The sequence below is a fragment of the Columba livia genome, chromosome Z, assembly GCF_036013475.1.
Source record: "Columba livia isolate bColLiv1 breed racing homer chromosome Z, bColLiv1.pat.W.v2, whole genome shotgun sequence".
Lineage (NCBI taxonomy): Eukaryota > Metazoa > Chordata > Aves > Columbiformes > Columbidae > Columba > Columba livia.
In genome coordinates, this window is record NC_088642.1 from 73002823 (window position 1) to 73020739 (window position 17917).

The 17917-nt window shown below is 37.2% G+C and overlaps 1 protein-coding gene across 1 annotated transcript in view; it reads left to right on the forward strand.

Annotated features, from left to right (window-relative positions):
* UGCG (UDP-glucose ceramide glucosyltransferase) overlaps positions 1 to 17100 on the forward strand; it is a 32048-nt gene extending 14948 nt beyond the window's left edge. The window contains exons 2-9 of the mRNA XM_065046374.1: positions 4976 to 5117; positions 8729 to 8831; positions 9714 to 9815; positions 10194 to 10306; positions 12150 to 12328; positions 12720 to 12806; positions 13223 to 13412; positions 14428 to 17100. Of these exons, the coding sequence (XP_064902446.1) occupies positions 4976 to 5117; positions 8729 to 8831; positions 9714 to 9815; positions 10194 to 10306; positions 12150 to 12328; positions 12720 to 12806; positions 13223 to 13412; positions 14428 to 14598 (1087 nt within the window). The 3' untranslated portion in view covers positions 14599 to 17100. The remainder of the gene's footprint in view (positions 1 to 4975; positions 5118 to 8728; positions 8832 to 9713; positions 9816 to 10193; positions 10307 to 12149; positions 12329 to 12719; positions 12807 to 13222; positions 13413 to 14427) is intronic.
* The last annotated feature ends 817 nt before the right edge of the window (positions 17101 to 17917 follow it).

The following is a 17917-nucleotide window of genomic DNA, read 5'->3' on the forward strand; positions in this document are numbered from 1 at the left end:
TCCAGTGGGCTGCCTTCCCTAGTAGGCTCACTGACCAGCTGTTTCAGGATATTGTCTTCCATATACTCCAGGACCCTCCTAGACTGTTTCTGCTATGTTGTATTTCTAGCAGACATGTGGTAGGTTGGAAGTCCCCCATGAGAAAAAGGGCTAGTGATTGTGGGATGTCTCTCAGCTACTTATGGAATATTTCATCTGCCTCTTCATGCTGGTGGTCTGTAGCAGACGCCTACCAGGATATGTGCCTCATTAGCCTTCCCTCCTGAGTCTTACCCATAAGCACTTGACCATATCATCACCATCATTAAGTTCTAGAGTAGGGTGTCAAACTCATTTTCACTGGGGGCCACATCAGCCTCACAGTTGCCTTCAACATTAATACAGTCCTAAAATTACTTTGGCCCTTTGAAGGCAACTGTGAGGCTTATGTGGCCCCCGGTGAAAATGAGTTTGACACCCCTGCTCTAGACAGTAAAACCACTCCCTAGCATACATGGCTACCCCACCTCCTTTCCTTCTTTGCCTATCTCTTCTGAAGAGTTCATAGCCATCCAATGCAGCACTCCAGTTGTATGAGTCATCCCACCATGTTTCTGTGATTGCAACTTAGGGTTGCAATTTAGGGGTTGTCTGTAATACTTATTGGACTCCTCCAGTCTTTCAATTATATTTAATGCGCTGAGCAGTGTGTTGTACCCACAGCAAATTTTATTTTTTCTTCTGTGGATAAAGGTACCTACATTTGGAAATGTTTTAACACAAGATACGTATAAAAAGGAAGATATGGGGAGCTTGTCCTTTTTACCTTTCTGTTGCCAAAGGAAGAAAGATAATATTATGTTTTATTTCTCTTATGCAAGCTGAGATCTCCTGCCTCTTACTCCATAGCAGACTGATACAAATACCTGCTCACTAGTGCGAAAACAAACTGGGGACAGGAGGGGCATGTAAATTCAGAAGTAGAAGCAGGAAAACAGCCCCTTTCAGAAGGATCTGCTAGCGTATGTTGGTGGTTTGTGGAACCGTAGCCTTCAAGTTGTGTTCAGTGCTGTCTTGCAATATTTAAGGATCTGATACAAATTTATGACCAAGAATTACTTACCTCCCTCTAATAGGGTAGTTCTTTAAGTAGAGTCACTGCTGAGGGAAGGCTGAAGTGACTGAATAAAGAGTGTTTAGTTTTTTCAGCTGCTTTGAGAAAGTGTATGTTACTATCTCAGCTGAGAGACACAGCAGTCTGTCTGCTGTAGCAAGCTTTTTGTTTTTCCTGGAATACTCTCCTGCCCTCAATGAGGTAGGCAGAGGAAGTGTAGTCTTGGCCTTTGAAGTAAGTTTTGTTGCTTAATTTAATACAGGTTAGCAAAAATTCATCACGTAGTGTACTGGGCAGTGGTAGCTTAGTTTTTTTCTTTGGAAACGGTTATTTTTGTCTGAGAGAAGAAATCTAGATTGTAGATGTTTCTATTGGTTAGTTATTATCATGGTGAGGAACCTAAGTTTGAGAAAATTTTGCAGATGCATCTTATGTGGTCTAGGAAAGTTGAAGTATAGCTCCTGACACCATTTTGTATTCTGCTGCTTTTTTTCTTTTCTCACGTGCCTACGGCATCACCAGACTGCTTAGACGGAATTTCACAGTTTCACTATCTGGGGATTGCCGGCTGATCCGTTTAATATGTGTTGGCACAGAAGTGCCTATGGGTAATCTGGCTACTCATCTTTCACACATAGGATCTGAAACTGCCTTTACATAGTGCTCTGCTGGTATCTGTTTCAGAGCTCAAAGTTGTTATACATTCCTTGGTGTAGTGTTTTTCTGCATCTTGCTTCATTAGGCAGAGGTAGAAAAAAAATGCATTAAGCATGTACAGTATAGTTAATGTTTATGACTGCTTTGGGCTAATTTCAATGCAAAATAATATATTCTATATGTAATACAAACTTTGTGACAGGTTTGCTTTCCTTTATCATTTTGAACTGCACATGTCATATGTTCTCTGTGGTAGTGAAGATCATCGCTATGATCACATCATCTGCCTGAGAGAGCTGAACCACAATGACAAGTTTGTGCTCAAAGTACCAACTTACTGCTTCATCTTACCTGTACTTTGGCAACTTTGCATATTTTGTAACACTCAACTTCATCAACAATGTTCCTGTTGTTTAAATTTAGTCTATTTTGACTTTCAGCCTTAGTTGAATATTGTAACTTGTTTTGTAGAATTACAGAATGTCCTGAATGGGAAGGGACTCACAAGGACCATTGAGTCCAACTCCTGTCCCTGCATATGACAACCCCACAGTTCACACTGTGTGTCTGAGGGTGTTGTCCAGTCTCACTGTCAGGCTTGGGGCCATGACACCTCCCTGGGGAGCCTGTTCCAGTGTCCAGCACCCTCTGGGTGAAGAACCTTTTCCTAATGTCTGACCTGAACCTTCCCTGGCACATCTTCCTGCCGTTCCTTCAGGTTCTGTCACTGGTCACTGAAGAGAAGGGTTCTGTGCCTGCACTTACTCCTCCCCTTGTGAGGAAGCTGTAGGCTGCAATGACGTTTCCTCCAGGCTGAACAAATAAAGCGACTTTAGCTGTTCCTCATATAGCTTCCTCTCTAAACCCTTCACCATCTTCGTAGCCTCCTTTGGACACTCTCCAGCAGCTTTTACCCTTTTTATCCTGTGGCACCCAGCCCTGCACACAGTGAATGCTCCAGGTGAGGCCGCACCAGTGCAGAGCAGAGCGGGACCATCCCCTCCCTGCCCAGCTGGCGATGCTGTGCTGGATGCACCAGGACACGGGTCCCTCTTGGCTGCCAGGGACACTGTTGGCTCATGTTCAACTTGCCGTTGACCAGAACCCCTAGATCCCTCTCCATGGGGCTGTTCTCTAGCCCCTCGTTTCCCAGTCTGTATGTACAGCTAGGGTTGCTGTGTCCCAGATGCATAAAATCTGGTATGATTCTAGAATGGTTGGTCTGCTTCTTGGGTGATGGTAGATTTTCAATTGCAATTTTTGATTCTTCAGAATATGCAACTTCACAAGTAGTCCTCAGTGTAAAATAAGAATGTTAAACATGAAAATGTTTACTGTTAATTTGCCTTTTACTCTGTAGAGTCTAACAAACCATTGCAATTACGGGTGTAGAAATTGCTTTACCTTAGTGTCACAATACCACAGTACCTTCTGGATGGCTGGCTGCCACTTCTGTGCAGTGTTATGAATAGAACATGAACTGGAGTCTTATTTTTTAAGACAGCATATTAGAGACAGTCAAACCATACTCTTTGTCTCAGTGTTTGGTGTTTCATAGCTGAGCAGATCCTCAGTGCTTCATCCCCTATTTATGTTTTCCAAGGTTTCCTTCTTGCACCATGTGTAGGCTTTTCCGTATGTAATTCAGTCATCTGCGTAGTCCTATGTGTCAACATGGTTTGTAATACAATGCCTTGCAATATTCTGCAGTGTTATCACTTGATGCTTATTTTTTATCACGGTCCTGCCTCAAGTCTGTCTTCATCCTTTTTTCCACTAACTGTACCACTTATTTCTTCTTCATCAAGGCCTTTGTACAAAGCTGTGAGCATTGCTGCAGTCTGTTGGTCTGCTTTAAATAGATTTTTTTTTTTTTTTCCTTGCATTATCTCCCTTTTGTCCCTCTTTGTCCAAGTTGCATCCTTGAGACTCTCGTTTCAGGTTGTCACTAAAGCCTTTGTTTGCTGTTATGTTTGTGAAAATTGGTAAGGCAATCTCTCTCTGTGGTAGCTATCTGATTATTGCTTCTCTTACTTTGGTCTAACTGTCCTTGGCTGTTAATTGCTCAGCAAGACTATTTCAGTTTACCTCTGCAGTGCCCAAGCTTGGACTCAATAACAATACAAGGATGTAATCTGCTTTTCTTTGTCTTTGTGGTGAGCCCAGTGTTCATTCTCTGTAACAGCATTATGCCCCTGGTGTCCAGCTGCAAACTTGCCTGAAAGGAGTGTGCTGGAGGTGGGGCTGATGAGGTAACACATGTAAGGATGTCACTATCCCATTTCAGGAAAAAATAACTCTACAGAGCTACTGGAATCTCTTCTCCTAGTGGAGCTCCTTCATAGTTCAGTAACTTCACTTGGTCAAGCAGATTCTTCAGGAGCATGCTTCTTAAGAACTTAACTACTTTTTTACCATTTAACCAGGATGAAGTACTCCATAAAGCAACCTTACTCCCATTTTTGTTTGTTTTGAGGCAGCATCTTGTGAATTTTAAAGTGTGAAAGTTTTAAATTTAGTTCATGCAGTAGTGTAGGATTAAACAATCATGCTATTGAGTAGTGACATGATCATCAATTTACTTCATACATTCATTACTGAAATACTAGTGACTGTTTGAAATTCTGTTGTCAGTTTGTCTAGATTTCTGACCCAGCCTGATGTCCAGTTTCTGGGATTTTTATACTGTAGTTGATTGATCTGTATCTTTTTCTCAGAGGTGTTTGTTAACAAATTGATTGGTAAAATCAACTGTTTCCCCTGTGCTTTCAGCTTGCTCTAAGTTTTACGTAACTTAATGCAGGAAAAACCACCTGACCTGTTTAATTTTTTTGCCTTGTTTACAGTAGATTGGTTTATCTAATCATTTTGTTACAATGCTATGAGTCTTAACGTTATGGAGGAAGGCAGAAAAAAAATCTTGTCTCTGTAGTTTGAAAAAAGGGATGCTCTTATTCTTCAAGTGCTTAGTGCAAAATACATTAATCTGAAATGTCTAAGTTGAATTTAACCTACATATGATGCTAAAGGTTTTTTAGACATTGTCTGTGAAACATCAGCTGTCAGATATAAACGTAGCTGTTTCTTCAACCAAAATTGGTGTGGTGTTTTGTTTTTTTCCTCAGTAATTTTAACTTCCAATCTTGCTTATTTCTGACTGTATTTTGAATTGAATTCTCTAGCATATTTTCTTTATGTGGTTGTATACATTATTTCTCCCTACAGACGGCTCCACCTCAATAAGAAAGTCACAGACAAGCAGCCATATAGCAAGCTTCCTGGTGTTTCACTTCTAAAGCCATTAAAAGGTGTGGATCCTAACCTGATCAACAACTTAGAAACCTTCTTTGAACTGGATTATCCCAAAGTATGTATACTATTTAATGTCTGTTTTTCCTTCTCATGCCCTCCAAAAGTTGTATCAGGAGCTTGGGCTAGAACTATGCAACTTGATTATGTCTCGGATTGTTCTTCCTTCGACAGCAAATACATAATCGTGCATTTTACATGTTGCAAACAAAACTTACTCCTTTTTAAAAAGCTGTCTATAGAGGCATGAGCAAAGCTTAGAGGCAAAATATTGTCTACACTAAATTTGTTAAATTATTATTCCCATATTGTGGTGGTTATAGCTATATGAAACCCGTCAGTGTATAAAAGATCACTTGAGAGGCCAGATACCTTCCCTAATTAGCTACTACTGGAGAACAGTTGAGTTGTAGCCTGGGACTTTCTGCTGCTTCTTACTGGCGGATTATCTCATGAAGAATTGCTCAGTGATGAGGTGGTGTACCTCACCAGTTTTGGTAGGTAGGATAGTCTCCAAGACACTTGTTGGTGTTGGGAAACAAATAGTTAATAAAAACTTGCATTTGCTCTTGAACACTGTTTGACTTTGTAATACAAGTGATAAGTAATGTAAGTAATCAGTGTGTCAGATGCTGTCCTTGCTCTAAGGAGCTTACAACTTAAAGGAGAAACCTGTAAATGCTTGCCATATCATTTACTACTTGGTGTATGTTCCTGTGGATAGAAAAAGGACATTTTTCTACTGCATACCTCCTGAATTCTAAAACTTTTAATTTACCTTTAATAAAAATGTTCTTAAGTCTTCTTGAAACTGCTGCTGACACTACTGCTTTATTTATAAGAGGTCAAAGGTATGTGTAAGCTCTACAGTGAGTTTCCTTTGTGTATTCTGACCAAAGGCTTTAAACTTACTCCTAAGTAGGCAGGGTAAAACAAACAAAAAACCCACCATTTGGAACTTATTGAAAATTGGATAGTTTTTCTGTAATGAAGCTTGGGACCTTTTGAAAAGCTTCAGGCATAAACATTTGAATCCTTTTAACTCAATGAAAGTGCAGTAAGGATTGTGTGGCCAAGACAATTTTAAAGCATACTTGAGGCATGCTGTGTATGCCAGTATTGCAAACAGTGCAAAGAAGCTGCAACAATATCTCAAGCTATTTTATTACTATAGTGAGCATCAGTGTTATGTAGCTGGAATATTTGACTGCAAATACAATTTGAGAATTGAGAAAAAGTTAATGCTGGGTCTTGCATTGAGAGATAGTTTTGACTCTTACTTCTGAGAGCTTACACATATGGGTGACAGTCAAAAGATTGTTACTCCACACAAATCTGAATTTCAGAAAATAATAGTGACAATCATATTTTTCTCAAGGAGAGTAAAAATGCAGTTATTAATGCTTTGGTTTGCTGGGGCACAAATTATACAGTGCAAGCAAGTCCTCAAGCTGTTTGAAAACACTTCTGTACAATAACTACAAAAATACCTAATTGATTGTCATTATACAACAAAAGTTAGAACAACAGTGTTGCCTTGTATTCAAAGTTCAGCTGCCCAACGAAAAATTATTAAGAAAGAATAATGTTAAACTTGTTCCAGTGAGGCTGAGTTCAACCTGCAGTGATACTGATTCTCTGATACTCTTTTGTGATACTTCATGTGTGAAATAATCTGATCTTGCATGGAATGCAGTTATACAGCTTCTAAACTGCAGGACTTACACGTAATACTTTTATCAGTGAACACTTCTTACATACTGTGCATATCGGGCATTTGGCAGAAACCTTTCTATTCATGCTATGTCCAAATGAACCTGATTGTAATGTTTATATAGATACGTGTCTTTGTATTTCTTCTCCCTTAGTCGTATATTTTGTAGTTTTTTACTTTCTTACTGCATACGAAGGCCGTATATTGTGCATTTTTCTGGTTTTGAATATTGGAGTCCCAAAGCTTTCTATTATTTCTGCTTGAATTTCTTGGAGAATATGGATATAGAAGTGTCACAGCAACTGTGGTTTGAAGATTAGTTAATAAATTAGTAGCAAAATTAGTTGTTCTTTTACATATTTAATTGGATGAACAATAAATAACTGATTTCTTCAGTTGGTAATTTCTATGGTGTTCGTGCTCTCAGGATTGTTCTGTTGTGGTGGAAGGACTTGTCGGCATAATGAGACATATCTTTTACCCTTCAAATTCTGTTTTCCATTCTGGTAAAATGACAGGAAGCAAATACTGCTTGCTCTTTAGGCAAATTGGCTTTGAGTTTGCATTCCCAGAGGTATAGATGTGTTTGTCTGATAGTTTGTAGTGCTGGATCAAGTCTTACTGACTCCCATTTAGTGGTAATGATTAAGTTTCCACAGTATTCTGAATGCAGCTAGAGTAATTGTTTTTTTTGTGTTTAACAGTATCGGGTTTTTTCTTGGAAGAATCTATTAACTTAATGTCTTCTCTTTTATGAATAGTTCTAACTGAACGGGAACATCAGGGATTGTCATCACTGAGCCCACAGGCAGATTTTGAAGTTCAGATCACTTTCAGTAAACTACTTAAGCAAAAAGTAAAGGGCAGCAAGATGACAGAATAGTGTAAGGGAGAATAAGAACTGTTTTGGTCACTATTTGGGTCTCTTATTTACAGGTGCTATATCAAATGAGATACAATAAAATTGTTTTTATTGACAGTGAATTTTTAAATCTTGGACTATAAAAATGTCTTCTATTTGTCTGGATGAGAAATCAGTTTTTTCTGAATTTTATTGTTTGGACTGGATTTCTAACTTGTAGTAGTTCAGTAATTTTAACTGGGAGAGGGGAAGGTTGTATCAAGCAAGGAGTATTCAAGGAATTTGCTGGTAATGCAGAAACAGAAATGCCTCCATCAAAGCTTGCAAAGCTCTCTCAAAATTCTGAGGAATTTCTAAAATGCTATTCCCTCATCTAATGTCTGCAGCTAATGTGTAACAAGCAAGTAGTTCGATTGCTGAAACAACTACAGTTTTCACTTACCTCTTCTTGAGTTTTTTAACCATTATTCTATTAATGAGGTAAATACATATGTATTACACATACATATACCAGTTCCTGGAAGTAATTTTGTTACACAATTCAGTGTGCATGTATTGGTCTCTGTGGGTTGTCTTCCAACTCTGTTCTGCATATGCATCTACAAAGTAAGGGAAAGGAAGGTGTAGTTCCGAGATGTACAGTCAAGTGTATCATAACATCATTCCTTTAACATCTTGTGTGCTGTAATTTCACTGAATAAAAGATTAGATTTAAGATTCATATGTGAACAAAAATGGAAACTTAAAGAAAAAATTTACCATGCATAACAGGATGTTTTGGTTCATGCGTAATAGAAACTCTTCTAATAATTGGAAAATGTTCCTCAATACAAAAGTTTACTGGGATACAGGGTCGATTATTTTTCTCAAATACTTGGTTTTGCATTAAAAATAGTCTTATTTAGCTGTAAAAACAACTCCTTTTGTTTTTATTTTAAATTCTATAATTATATATACAATTTTATATATCTATAAATTTATATATTCAGTGTGGGTTTTTTTTCAGTTTGGTACAGTTTATTCCCTAGATCATGTTGACACAAAGTGTGTATCTGTAAATAAATTTGTATGTGTATACATTTGTTTTCACTAGTATGAAGTACTACTCTGTGTACAAGATCATGATGATCCAGCTATTGATGTGTGCAAAAAGCTCCTTGGCAAATACCCGAATGTTGATGCTAGACTATTCATAGGTAAGCAGTGCAATGCAAAGGTGGGACTCTTGCTTGTAAAATGTTTTTAGGCCTTCAACACCATATACAATATTCTAAAATAAATAGTTGTCATCTTCAGCCCATGTTGGCTCTGTACCTTAGTCATCAGTTTGGTATAAAGAAGTGAGTTTGTAGTCACAATCTGTGATGTCACACCAAAATAACTTTTGGAAGAATGATTTATGCAACCTCTGCAACTTTTTCTTTCTAAATCTGAAACTGCAGTTTAGATCCTGTCTTTGCACTGAACTAAATGTGCAGAAATAGACTTGGACTGTATTTGACCTCGAGGTGCTGCAACAATCCCTTTTTGTCACCTTAGGCTGTAGGGGTCTTTCTTCACTTTGTTTGAATTAGAGGAGGGAAGAGATATTAAAACTAGATGGTAGAATGTAAATTTTTTATTTCTGACATGAAACACACTGCACCATGTCTGTCAGTTGGAAGCAAAAGAGTGTGTCTCACTTTATTCTGCTCCTTTTTATTTTTTCTGCTGAAATTACTGTAGAGTATAATGGTCATAATCAGTAGTCTTAAGAAATAAAAGGTAGAATGTGGTAGAATGTGGTAAGCTTTGTAGTTCTGCTACCTTTTTAATTACATTAATATTGTTATTCTGCCATTTTGAAGAAGCATTTGAATTTTTTCTCCCTTCATAATTCTCTGCATGATTGTAGTAAGATCTTAAGTACAGAAGTGAAGGAATACTTAGTCCGCTTTTATGGGAAGAATTGAAATTTTAAGTATTAATGGGTAGACATCTACTGTTCTTTAGTCAGCGTATCTAAATATTTTGGGTATTGAGTCTGAATTCTAAAAAAACCCCAAACATTATTTGAGTGTGATGTTTGTGTTTTTTAGGTGGCAAGAAAGTTGGCATCAACCCCAAGATTAACAACTTAATGCCTGGCTATGAAGTTGCCAAATATGATCTCATATGGATTTGTGATAGCGGAATTAGAGGTAGGTGTGTGTTGTAATGTACGGTTGTGTTGCTGTTGTTCCCTATAAGCAAGTAGTTGTTGGAGATTTTTTTTTTTACCCAAAATACAAGGAGAACTAAAAGTTAAATCTGGAAAAATTATTTTCATGGTATAAAAGTGTTTACTCTCTGAAGGTAAAAATCTCATTAAATATACTGTCAGACTGTTTCATTGTATTTGTTGCCATAATAATGGTGTTAATCATTATTATTTTTCTGAAACTTTGCTCCAAAATACTCTGCATCGAAGTATACGTGCTCTTGATATTGCTAATCGAATGAGAATTAATGTCTCTATAGAGTAGTGTGCTAATATCAGAATTGCTCAATGGACTGTCTTTTGTTCATTTGTCACTTAGTGACGCCGGACACACTGACAGATATGGCCAACCAAATGACTGAAAAAGTAGGCTTGGTCCATGGCCTTCCGTATGTGGCAGACAGACAGGGCTTTGCTGCTACCCTCGAACAGGTGAGTGGCATGTTGCTGGTTTTGTTTGCTTGTGGTTTTTTTTGCAAGACCTGTCTGACCTAAAGTTGTACAGTGGGTCCTGCACCTTTTACATGAAGAAATGTTCATTTTCAGCTGCACTTGCACTTCAAACCATCTAGGATAACTTGATCCAAAATTCTACTGTGGTGCTCTGAACATTGATTCCGTATTTAAGTTTACAGTACAAATAATAAAGATTACAGATGAAAATTATGGGTTTTATTTCAAAATTTATTAAAACTGAAGAACTCTTTCTAGTGCATAGTCGGGAAGGGCCACTAATTTTTATTTTGATGTATGAAAAGGAACACAGAAATGGCCATGAGAAGTCAGAGCCAAGTCCAGCTCACACAGTATCTTATTTCCAGCAGAGGTTATAAGCGGAGTCTTTGAAGAGAGTAGAACACAAGCAAGTTTTATATCCTGTTTTCCTGTAATACTGCCTCAACTTTCTACAATTTTAAGCTGAGAGACTTCCTGAGCAGGAAGTAGACTTGTGTATTTGCTAATCCCCAATATATTAGTATTTTAGTAAGAACAAATTTCTTACATGAACTTTTCCATTCCTTCTTTAAGTCTATATAGATTTTGAACATCTGTAACTGCCTGTACCAGGAGGTTCCATAGATCTACTGTCTGTTACAGGAACCACTGCCTTGTTCACTCTGACCTTTGTTCTTCTATAGTGCTATTTCATGTCTCCTAATACTTGTTTTGGAAGAGAAGGTGAAGAGTTGATTTCTATCCACCTATCACTCATTCTAACCTATTCTTCCCTCTCTTCTTTCTCAGTAAGTTTTCTTTCGTAGAATGAAGAAGTTGAGTTTTCTCGTTTGTTCCTTGTATCTCAAGGCATGTAATTTAATCAGCCATCTTTTATTCTAAGCTGACATGTACAAGGTATTTTGGCCCCGAGGCTAGCTAATGTGTGTCAAAAGCAGAAATGTGAGATGAAAGTGCAGTGAAATTCATTAGGCCTTCTTCATTGTATAGAGAGGGTAGCTCAAGTGCTTTTTTTTTGTTTGTGTGTTTTTGTTTTGTAACACAAAGTCTGTATTTCCTCTTACAAAAGAGGAGCAAGCAGCTATAGCACAAAGCTATAATACTGCTATATGCTAAAGCAGCCGTAGCTTTTTGCTTCCAAATCAAGTATACTGCAAGATGGGCATGCGTTTTCTTGAATGAGTTACTATATTGGTAATACCAGTGTGAAGGTCATATGTAGGAAGAATAATAGTGACAACCACTAGCACTTCATCCTCTTGTCCCTTTATAGGACCCTCCTGGTTTAAAGTTATTTAATTTTGTAAAAAGACTTGCTCACAGTCTGAATATTTTCTTAACTATTTCTGTTAGCAAGTACATTAAGTAAACAAAATTCCCCTGCTTCTGTAAAATTACGTAGTAAGTTTCTAAAAATGTGCATGCAGTAATGCAGTTACCTTTAAAAGAGGAAGGGGTGACAGCATCTCTGTCAGCTGTCACCAAATAATGTATTAATCTTAGTGATTAGTAAGTTACTTAATGGATTTTAATGTATGTATTCCATGAGAACAACCTCAATAATGTGGTAATTTAATATGTAGATTTAAAACCTGTTTATAGGTTTGTAAAAATATGGCCTATATCGTACTAGATTTGTCAGATTTTGTGGTAGATTACATTTCTTAGGTTGGTGGTAAAGATCTTTTCAGATACACCATTATAAGTGGCCATGTCTAGCACTCTTTTCCCTCCAAATATTCTTGGAGAAAAACTCATCAGTGAGTAGTACTTGCATAAATACATATGGAGTGTTAAACGCCTTATCTTTTTTTGGCAGGTTTATTTTGGAACTTCACATCCAAGGTCATATATTTCAGCCAACTTAACTGGCTTTAAGTGTGTAACAGGTATGTCGTGCTTGATGAGGAAGGATGTCTTGGACCAAGCTGGAGGACTGATAGCTTTTGCACAATATATTGCTGAAGATTACTTTATGGCCAAAGCTATAGCTGACCGGTAAGTTGACTCTGAAGCAAGCTTACTGCTTTAAGTGTAGTTTAAATTTATTTTTTTTTAATCACATGATACATACTATAAGCGTTCACGTCAGCTTCACATGTGTATAGCAAACATGCCTATGATATGTGCTTTGTCTTATCAATATAGTCTTTTAGAAGTAAAAAGCCAGATCATTGTTGATTTGTTTAGAAGAAGGTTTCTGAGAACTTGAACTTCGTTTAAGTATTATATACAGCTGCATTTTTTCTTTTTTTGTTTATACCTGTTGTAATAATATGGCATGTGTGCCAAAGAAGCTTTTGAAGCCTAATAAAATCTTTGGGTGTTCTAACTAGTTTTTTGCATCTCTTGTTTGCACATTTTTTATAATACTAAATTCATATTCCAGGGGCTGGAAATTTGCGATGGCCACACAAGTTGCAATGCAAAACTCTGGTTCATATTCGATTTCTCAGTTTCAGTCCAGAATGATCAGGTAAAATTTTATTCTTCTCCCACCTACCCTTGTCACCTGCCTCTCATGCAAATAACCTGATAAGGAGGGAATACTTTTTCCAAGCTAATTTATCTAAAGTCCAGAATGCTGAAGTTCCAATGCACAGCTTGAGGCACGCTTCTCATTAGTGTTGGGAAGGAGGTACTGACTTTCCACAGAAGCATGACTGATAAGTATTAAAAAAAAGTTTAAAAAACTCCTTAGTATCTTTTAAACACTACGTGCAGTATCCTTGAAAGGGAAAATTTTGCAATATTTTATTCAGAGGTGTAAATTAAATGAGATTTGAACTAACGTTGTCAGAAGAGACTGTGGTGGCTTATCATTTGATGAGGTGGAGGAGGAGGGCAAAAAGAATAATGTCTAGTCCGAACTGATTTGTTTGTCTTTTCTAGGTGGGCCAAACTGCGAATTAATATGTTGCCTGCCACCATAATTTGTGAGCCAATCTCAGAGTGCTTTGTTGCCAGTCTAGTTATTGGATGGGCAGCTCATCATGTGTTTAGATGGGATATAATGGTATTTTTCATGTGTCACTGCTTGGCGTGGTTTATATTTGACTACATTCAACTAAAAGGTGTTCAGGTATGTAGCTTCAATTTCTTTGGAGGTTATTAAAGTTAGTAGTACCACCTACTTCAGTAAAAAGCGAAGCCTAATTGTAACAAAAATATTTTCTTGACATCAAGGAAATAACAGTTCAGATACCATTACTTCTCAATCTTCCAGCTTCAATTAAAGTAGCACAAAAACGAGTTAAGTGTGCTTTGTTCTAAGTTTGTTTCTGTCACAAATCGGAACAGCATTTCTTTTTCTAATGCTGTAGGAACTATTCGAACAACATTCTGCTGTGACCATATTCCATCCAAACCTGATCTATAATTACTTGTATATTCAGTCAAATAGTTCTCATCATACTGAAAAGTATTCTTTTGGTAGTTTTAACACATACTAAAAAAAAAAAGTCAGCCTTGTGTTGATTCTGTAGGACTCCAGAAGGTCATTTCAGCTGTCACCTTTCTGATTACTCCTCTCACCATGTGCAGTGTGTGAAAGTGCTTTGTGGCTACTTTTCCTCTTTTGAAACTTCTTTGATTTCCTGCTCTGCCTATAGCTGGAAGTTCTCAAAGGAGCAGAAAATTAGAGAGGATGTAAGTGTGAGTGTGTTTTTGTGTGCGTGTTTTTTGTTGGTTCCCCTTCTGCTGTGCAATAGCCCAAAGGCTTATTTATTTGAATTTCACTCCTCTGGGAATATGCAGGAGTGTTCTGTCAAGATGCTGTTTTTCTGGGGTCTGTGGCAAAAACCCAGTGTCTGCTTGAACAAAGAAAAAAGTGAAATTGTGACACTTTTCCTTGCCTTTTGCTTTACATAGAAGTCTCTTTTCGAACCTGGATCATTCTGCCAAGCTCCTCATGTTTAATATGGGTAATCCTGTCTTGACCAGGAAAATGTCACTGGCTTATTAAAAAATATGCTGTTATATGTAAATCTGTATAATAAGCTTTAGCATAGATTTATCTGTAATATAAATGTTTTAAGTTACTTTAAAATTGCTTCTGAATAATCACTATTTTATGTACTTGTTTTTTGTATTCCTAGGGTGGTGCTCTGTGTTTTTCAAAACTTGATTATGCAGTAGCTTGGTTCATCAGAGAATCCATGACAATTTATATTTTCCTGTCCGCTTTGTGGGACCCCACTATTAGCTGGAGGACAGGACGCTACAGATTACGTTGTGGAGGCACTGCAGAAGAAATCCTTGACGTATAGCCTCAGCTTTGTAACTGTGAATGTCAAAAAGAGAAGGGGGAGAAGAAAAGTACTATAAATTGTTTATATAAATACTTAAAAGAAGATCTACCTTCAGTAGTTTTATTACTTGTATGTTTTGGTATCTGTTCTTTAATTTATTTTTGCATGGCACTTGCATCTGTGAAAATACATCTGTAGTCTTGGCCAAATGGTACCTTGCTCCTATGTACAAATAGAAATGGAGAGAATTGGTCCTGACATCTACAGGGTGTTTCAAAAAGATGGACCCAATTTCAAATATACTGATTTCAAATTGAGTCCATCTTTTTGAAACACCATGTACTTTCTGTAGGAATACTCTGCAGTAAACTCTTCAAAAAAGTATCCTCCTGGATATGAACAGCTTCTTACTCCATGGTATGCTAGCCTAGCAAATCCAGGGTTCATATAGCTATTTTGTGTCTGGATTGTGCAAGGCTGTACCTAGTAAAGTCACAGAAGTACAGCTGAACTCTGTTTCATCCCACTAAATTGAGCTAGTCACAGGACCTTGGGAAAGAAGCTCTTAAATGCTTTATGCCTACCTCTTGTAGTTGCTGCAGAACAAAATGAATGGAAAGGTGAAAATGCTTTGCAAAAACAAACTAAAGTAAAGCTGAAGTCTTGTGGTTATCTAATGTATATATGAAATACTGTAGTCATTGCAATGAACCAAAAGTGGACTGAGTTTGATAGAATGAGTTGGAAGAAATTACTGGTCAGGCATGTGTTGAGGGCATCTTTTGGCCAACTCTGATCTGGTTCTGTCTTGAACCTTGTTAAGCACTGTGCTGTAACTAGCCAAGCTGGTCCCCTTCAATATTTCCATCCTTTTTTAAGGGGTGTTTGTTTTCCCCTGTGAGTGAATGCTTTGATGGGGGGAGGGGGGATGTGGTTGTGTGGGGGACGTAGTAGGGGGTAGAAGGGAGCAGAAACACATTTTGGGAACATTTCACACATGAGCTATTTTCTTACACAATGTCTTAAGAATGTAATTTCATGATGCAGGTATTTAATATCTTTTTAAAGTAAACATACATACCTATACTAGTCATAATTACGTATTCAATTGCAGTAGATATTGTGATTATATTAAAGGGCCAGGTGAGTTTGCTGTTACTATTAAAACTGTAATCTTAATTTAAATGTCAAACTAAGTCTACTCTTGGCTTTTGCCTCTACCATTAGTCGAGCCTTTAAATTGGACTTTTGTATTCCACTGGTATGACTAAAAGGACTAGATTATAATGCATGCTGTGTTTTTCCCCTCTCTGCTCCCTGTAGCTTGGTTGCCAACCTCATTGTGAGACTTCCTAACTTGTGGTGAACTGGACTCGTTTTCTTTGAACAGTTTTATTTAAAAAAACACAGCAAAGCTCGAGAGGGATGTTGCATAAGGCTTTTGTTGTTATAACTGTATTTATGCTGCTTTACTTTTCTTCATATGGAATGGCATATTGTTACTAGGAATGCGAGCTGCGAATTACAAGGCTAATGCCAACAAAGCAGCTTTAAAAGTTGGATGATAACGTGTAGCACATTAGCAATAATGACATGTATTTATAAAAACAGACATTTTTACCCTACTGAGCCAATCCCTTACGTGTCATATGCTACACGGGTATAATGTGTATGTATGTGTCATAAAACATACTCTGGGCCAAAATGGTTCATCCATGTTTATCTCTTTGCCTTATGATACCATGGAACAGTTTCAATGGGCATTTATGTATGAACAAAGGCTTTTGCTGCATGCTTCATTCTTTTCATGTGAATCAGGAAGAAGCACTTTTCCTGAGGAAGGTTGCACACTGAAAACTAGTCTAGTTGTGACCCACAAAAACATTCTGGTTTTGATACTGAATTTTGCTGATGTTTGTATCTTTGTTTGTTTTATGAAGTTTGCTATTCATTGCACTGCTAAAGTGAAGCTTAGCTTGCAACTTAGCTGTATGCTGATTTCTATGCAGGCAATGGAACAGAACCAAAAAAAAAAAAAAAAAGAAAAAAGGAAAGAAAAAAACTGAACAAACTTCATTTGAAAAAAAATAGATGGGGATAATTGTTTAAGAGGTGCTTTTGTATTAGTAGAACCATCTTTGGTCACGAAAAATAAAGCTTCACTTAAGCAAATAATTTCATTTGGGTATTGTTCAGTTGATGATGAGATGGAAACCAACACTGTCAAATGTAGAAGATGCTGCAGCAGAACTTCTAAAAGTTAAAAGTGGCTAATGTAAAGTTGTGTTGATCTACAGATGTGTAGAATATACCATGTTTATTTAAAATCATTGTCTTGTTTTTTCTTGTGTTTAGAAATAAATTTAGAATACAATCTGTTTGGAATACAGGTTTTTTTTGCCCTTTGTTCAATGCTTTAACATGACAGCTTTAAGTATTTATAGAGTGTTAATAGATTTGATTTCTAGTTAATCTTAACAGCAATAAATGGATGTGGCTTTCTTTTGAGTTTTTTTTAAACCTGGGCCGTCTGGTTTGGATTTTATATTTCGCTGTAGTTAACTCACATGTGCCTAAATCTGATTTTGAGTTATCCTTATTATCTAAAATAACTTCAGTGTATAAAGACATCACAACAGAACAGATGGTTCCCTGTGTATTGTACCTGGTCAGCCTAAATTTGGACTTTAGAGATGGATGGGTATTTTTGTAACAAAACTTGTTGAAGTTGAGGAGTAGTGTTGATACTTTGCTTTTAGGTACTCCATGAAGAAAACACTCTGTGCTTGCTCTATCATCTGACTTGTCTTTTTCTTATATTGTTCCTGACACTTATTAATATTTTCATGCAGAACTTAATAAGAGACTGTGTGTATGATGATTGTTGGAATCTGGGAGACATATTAGACAAACACCACTGGAATTGTTTGAAAGCTAGTTATAGAAATGTAAATATTCCTGAGTGTGTTTTGTGCTCAGTACATTTGTAGACACACAGCACAACACTAAAGTCCCCTTTCCTGAGTCCTTTTATTCTTTTCCTACCTGATAGCAAATGATGTTTTGATTTTATTCTGTGTTTTCAAATGAAATCTTTCCCACTTGAATTCATTTTGTTGCCACGCTTCTGTCTCCTGATACTGACAGTTGATTGCCTGCATTTCCTCTGTCTTGTCAGCTGGAAAACTTTCTCTCTTTCCAGCCTTCTGCTTCACTTCTGGAATCTGTTCCATTCATCTTAAAGGCTTCTTTTAATCCTCACACCTGATTTCTGATTATCTAATTCTAAGGTAGGTTTGAGCTTCAGCTGGTCTTGGGTTGAACTGGTCCCCCAACA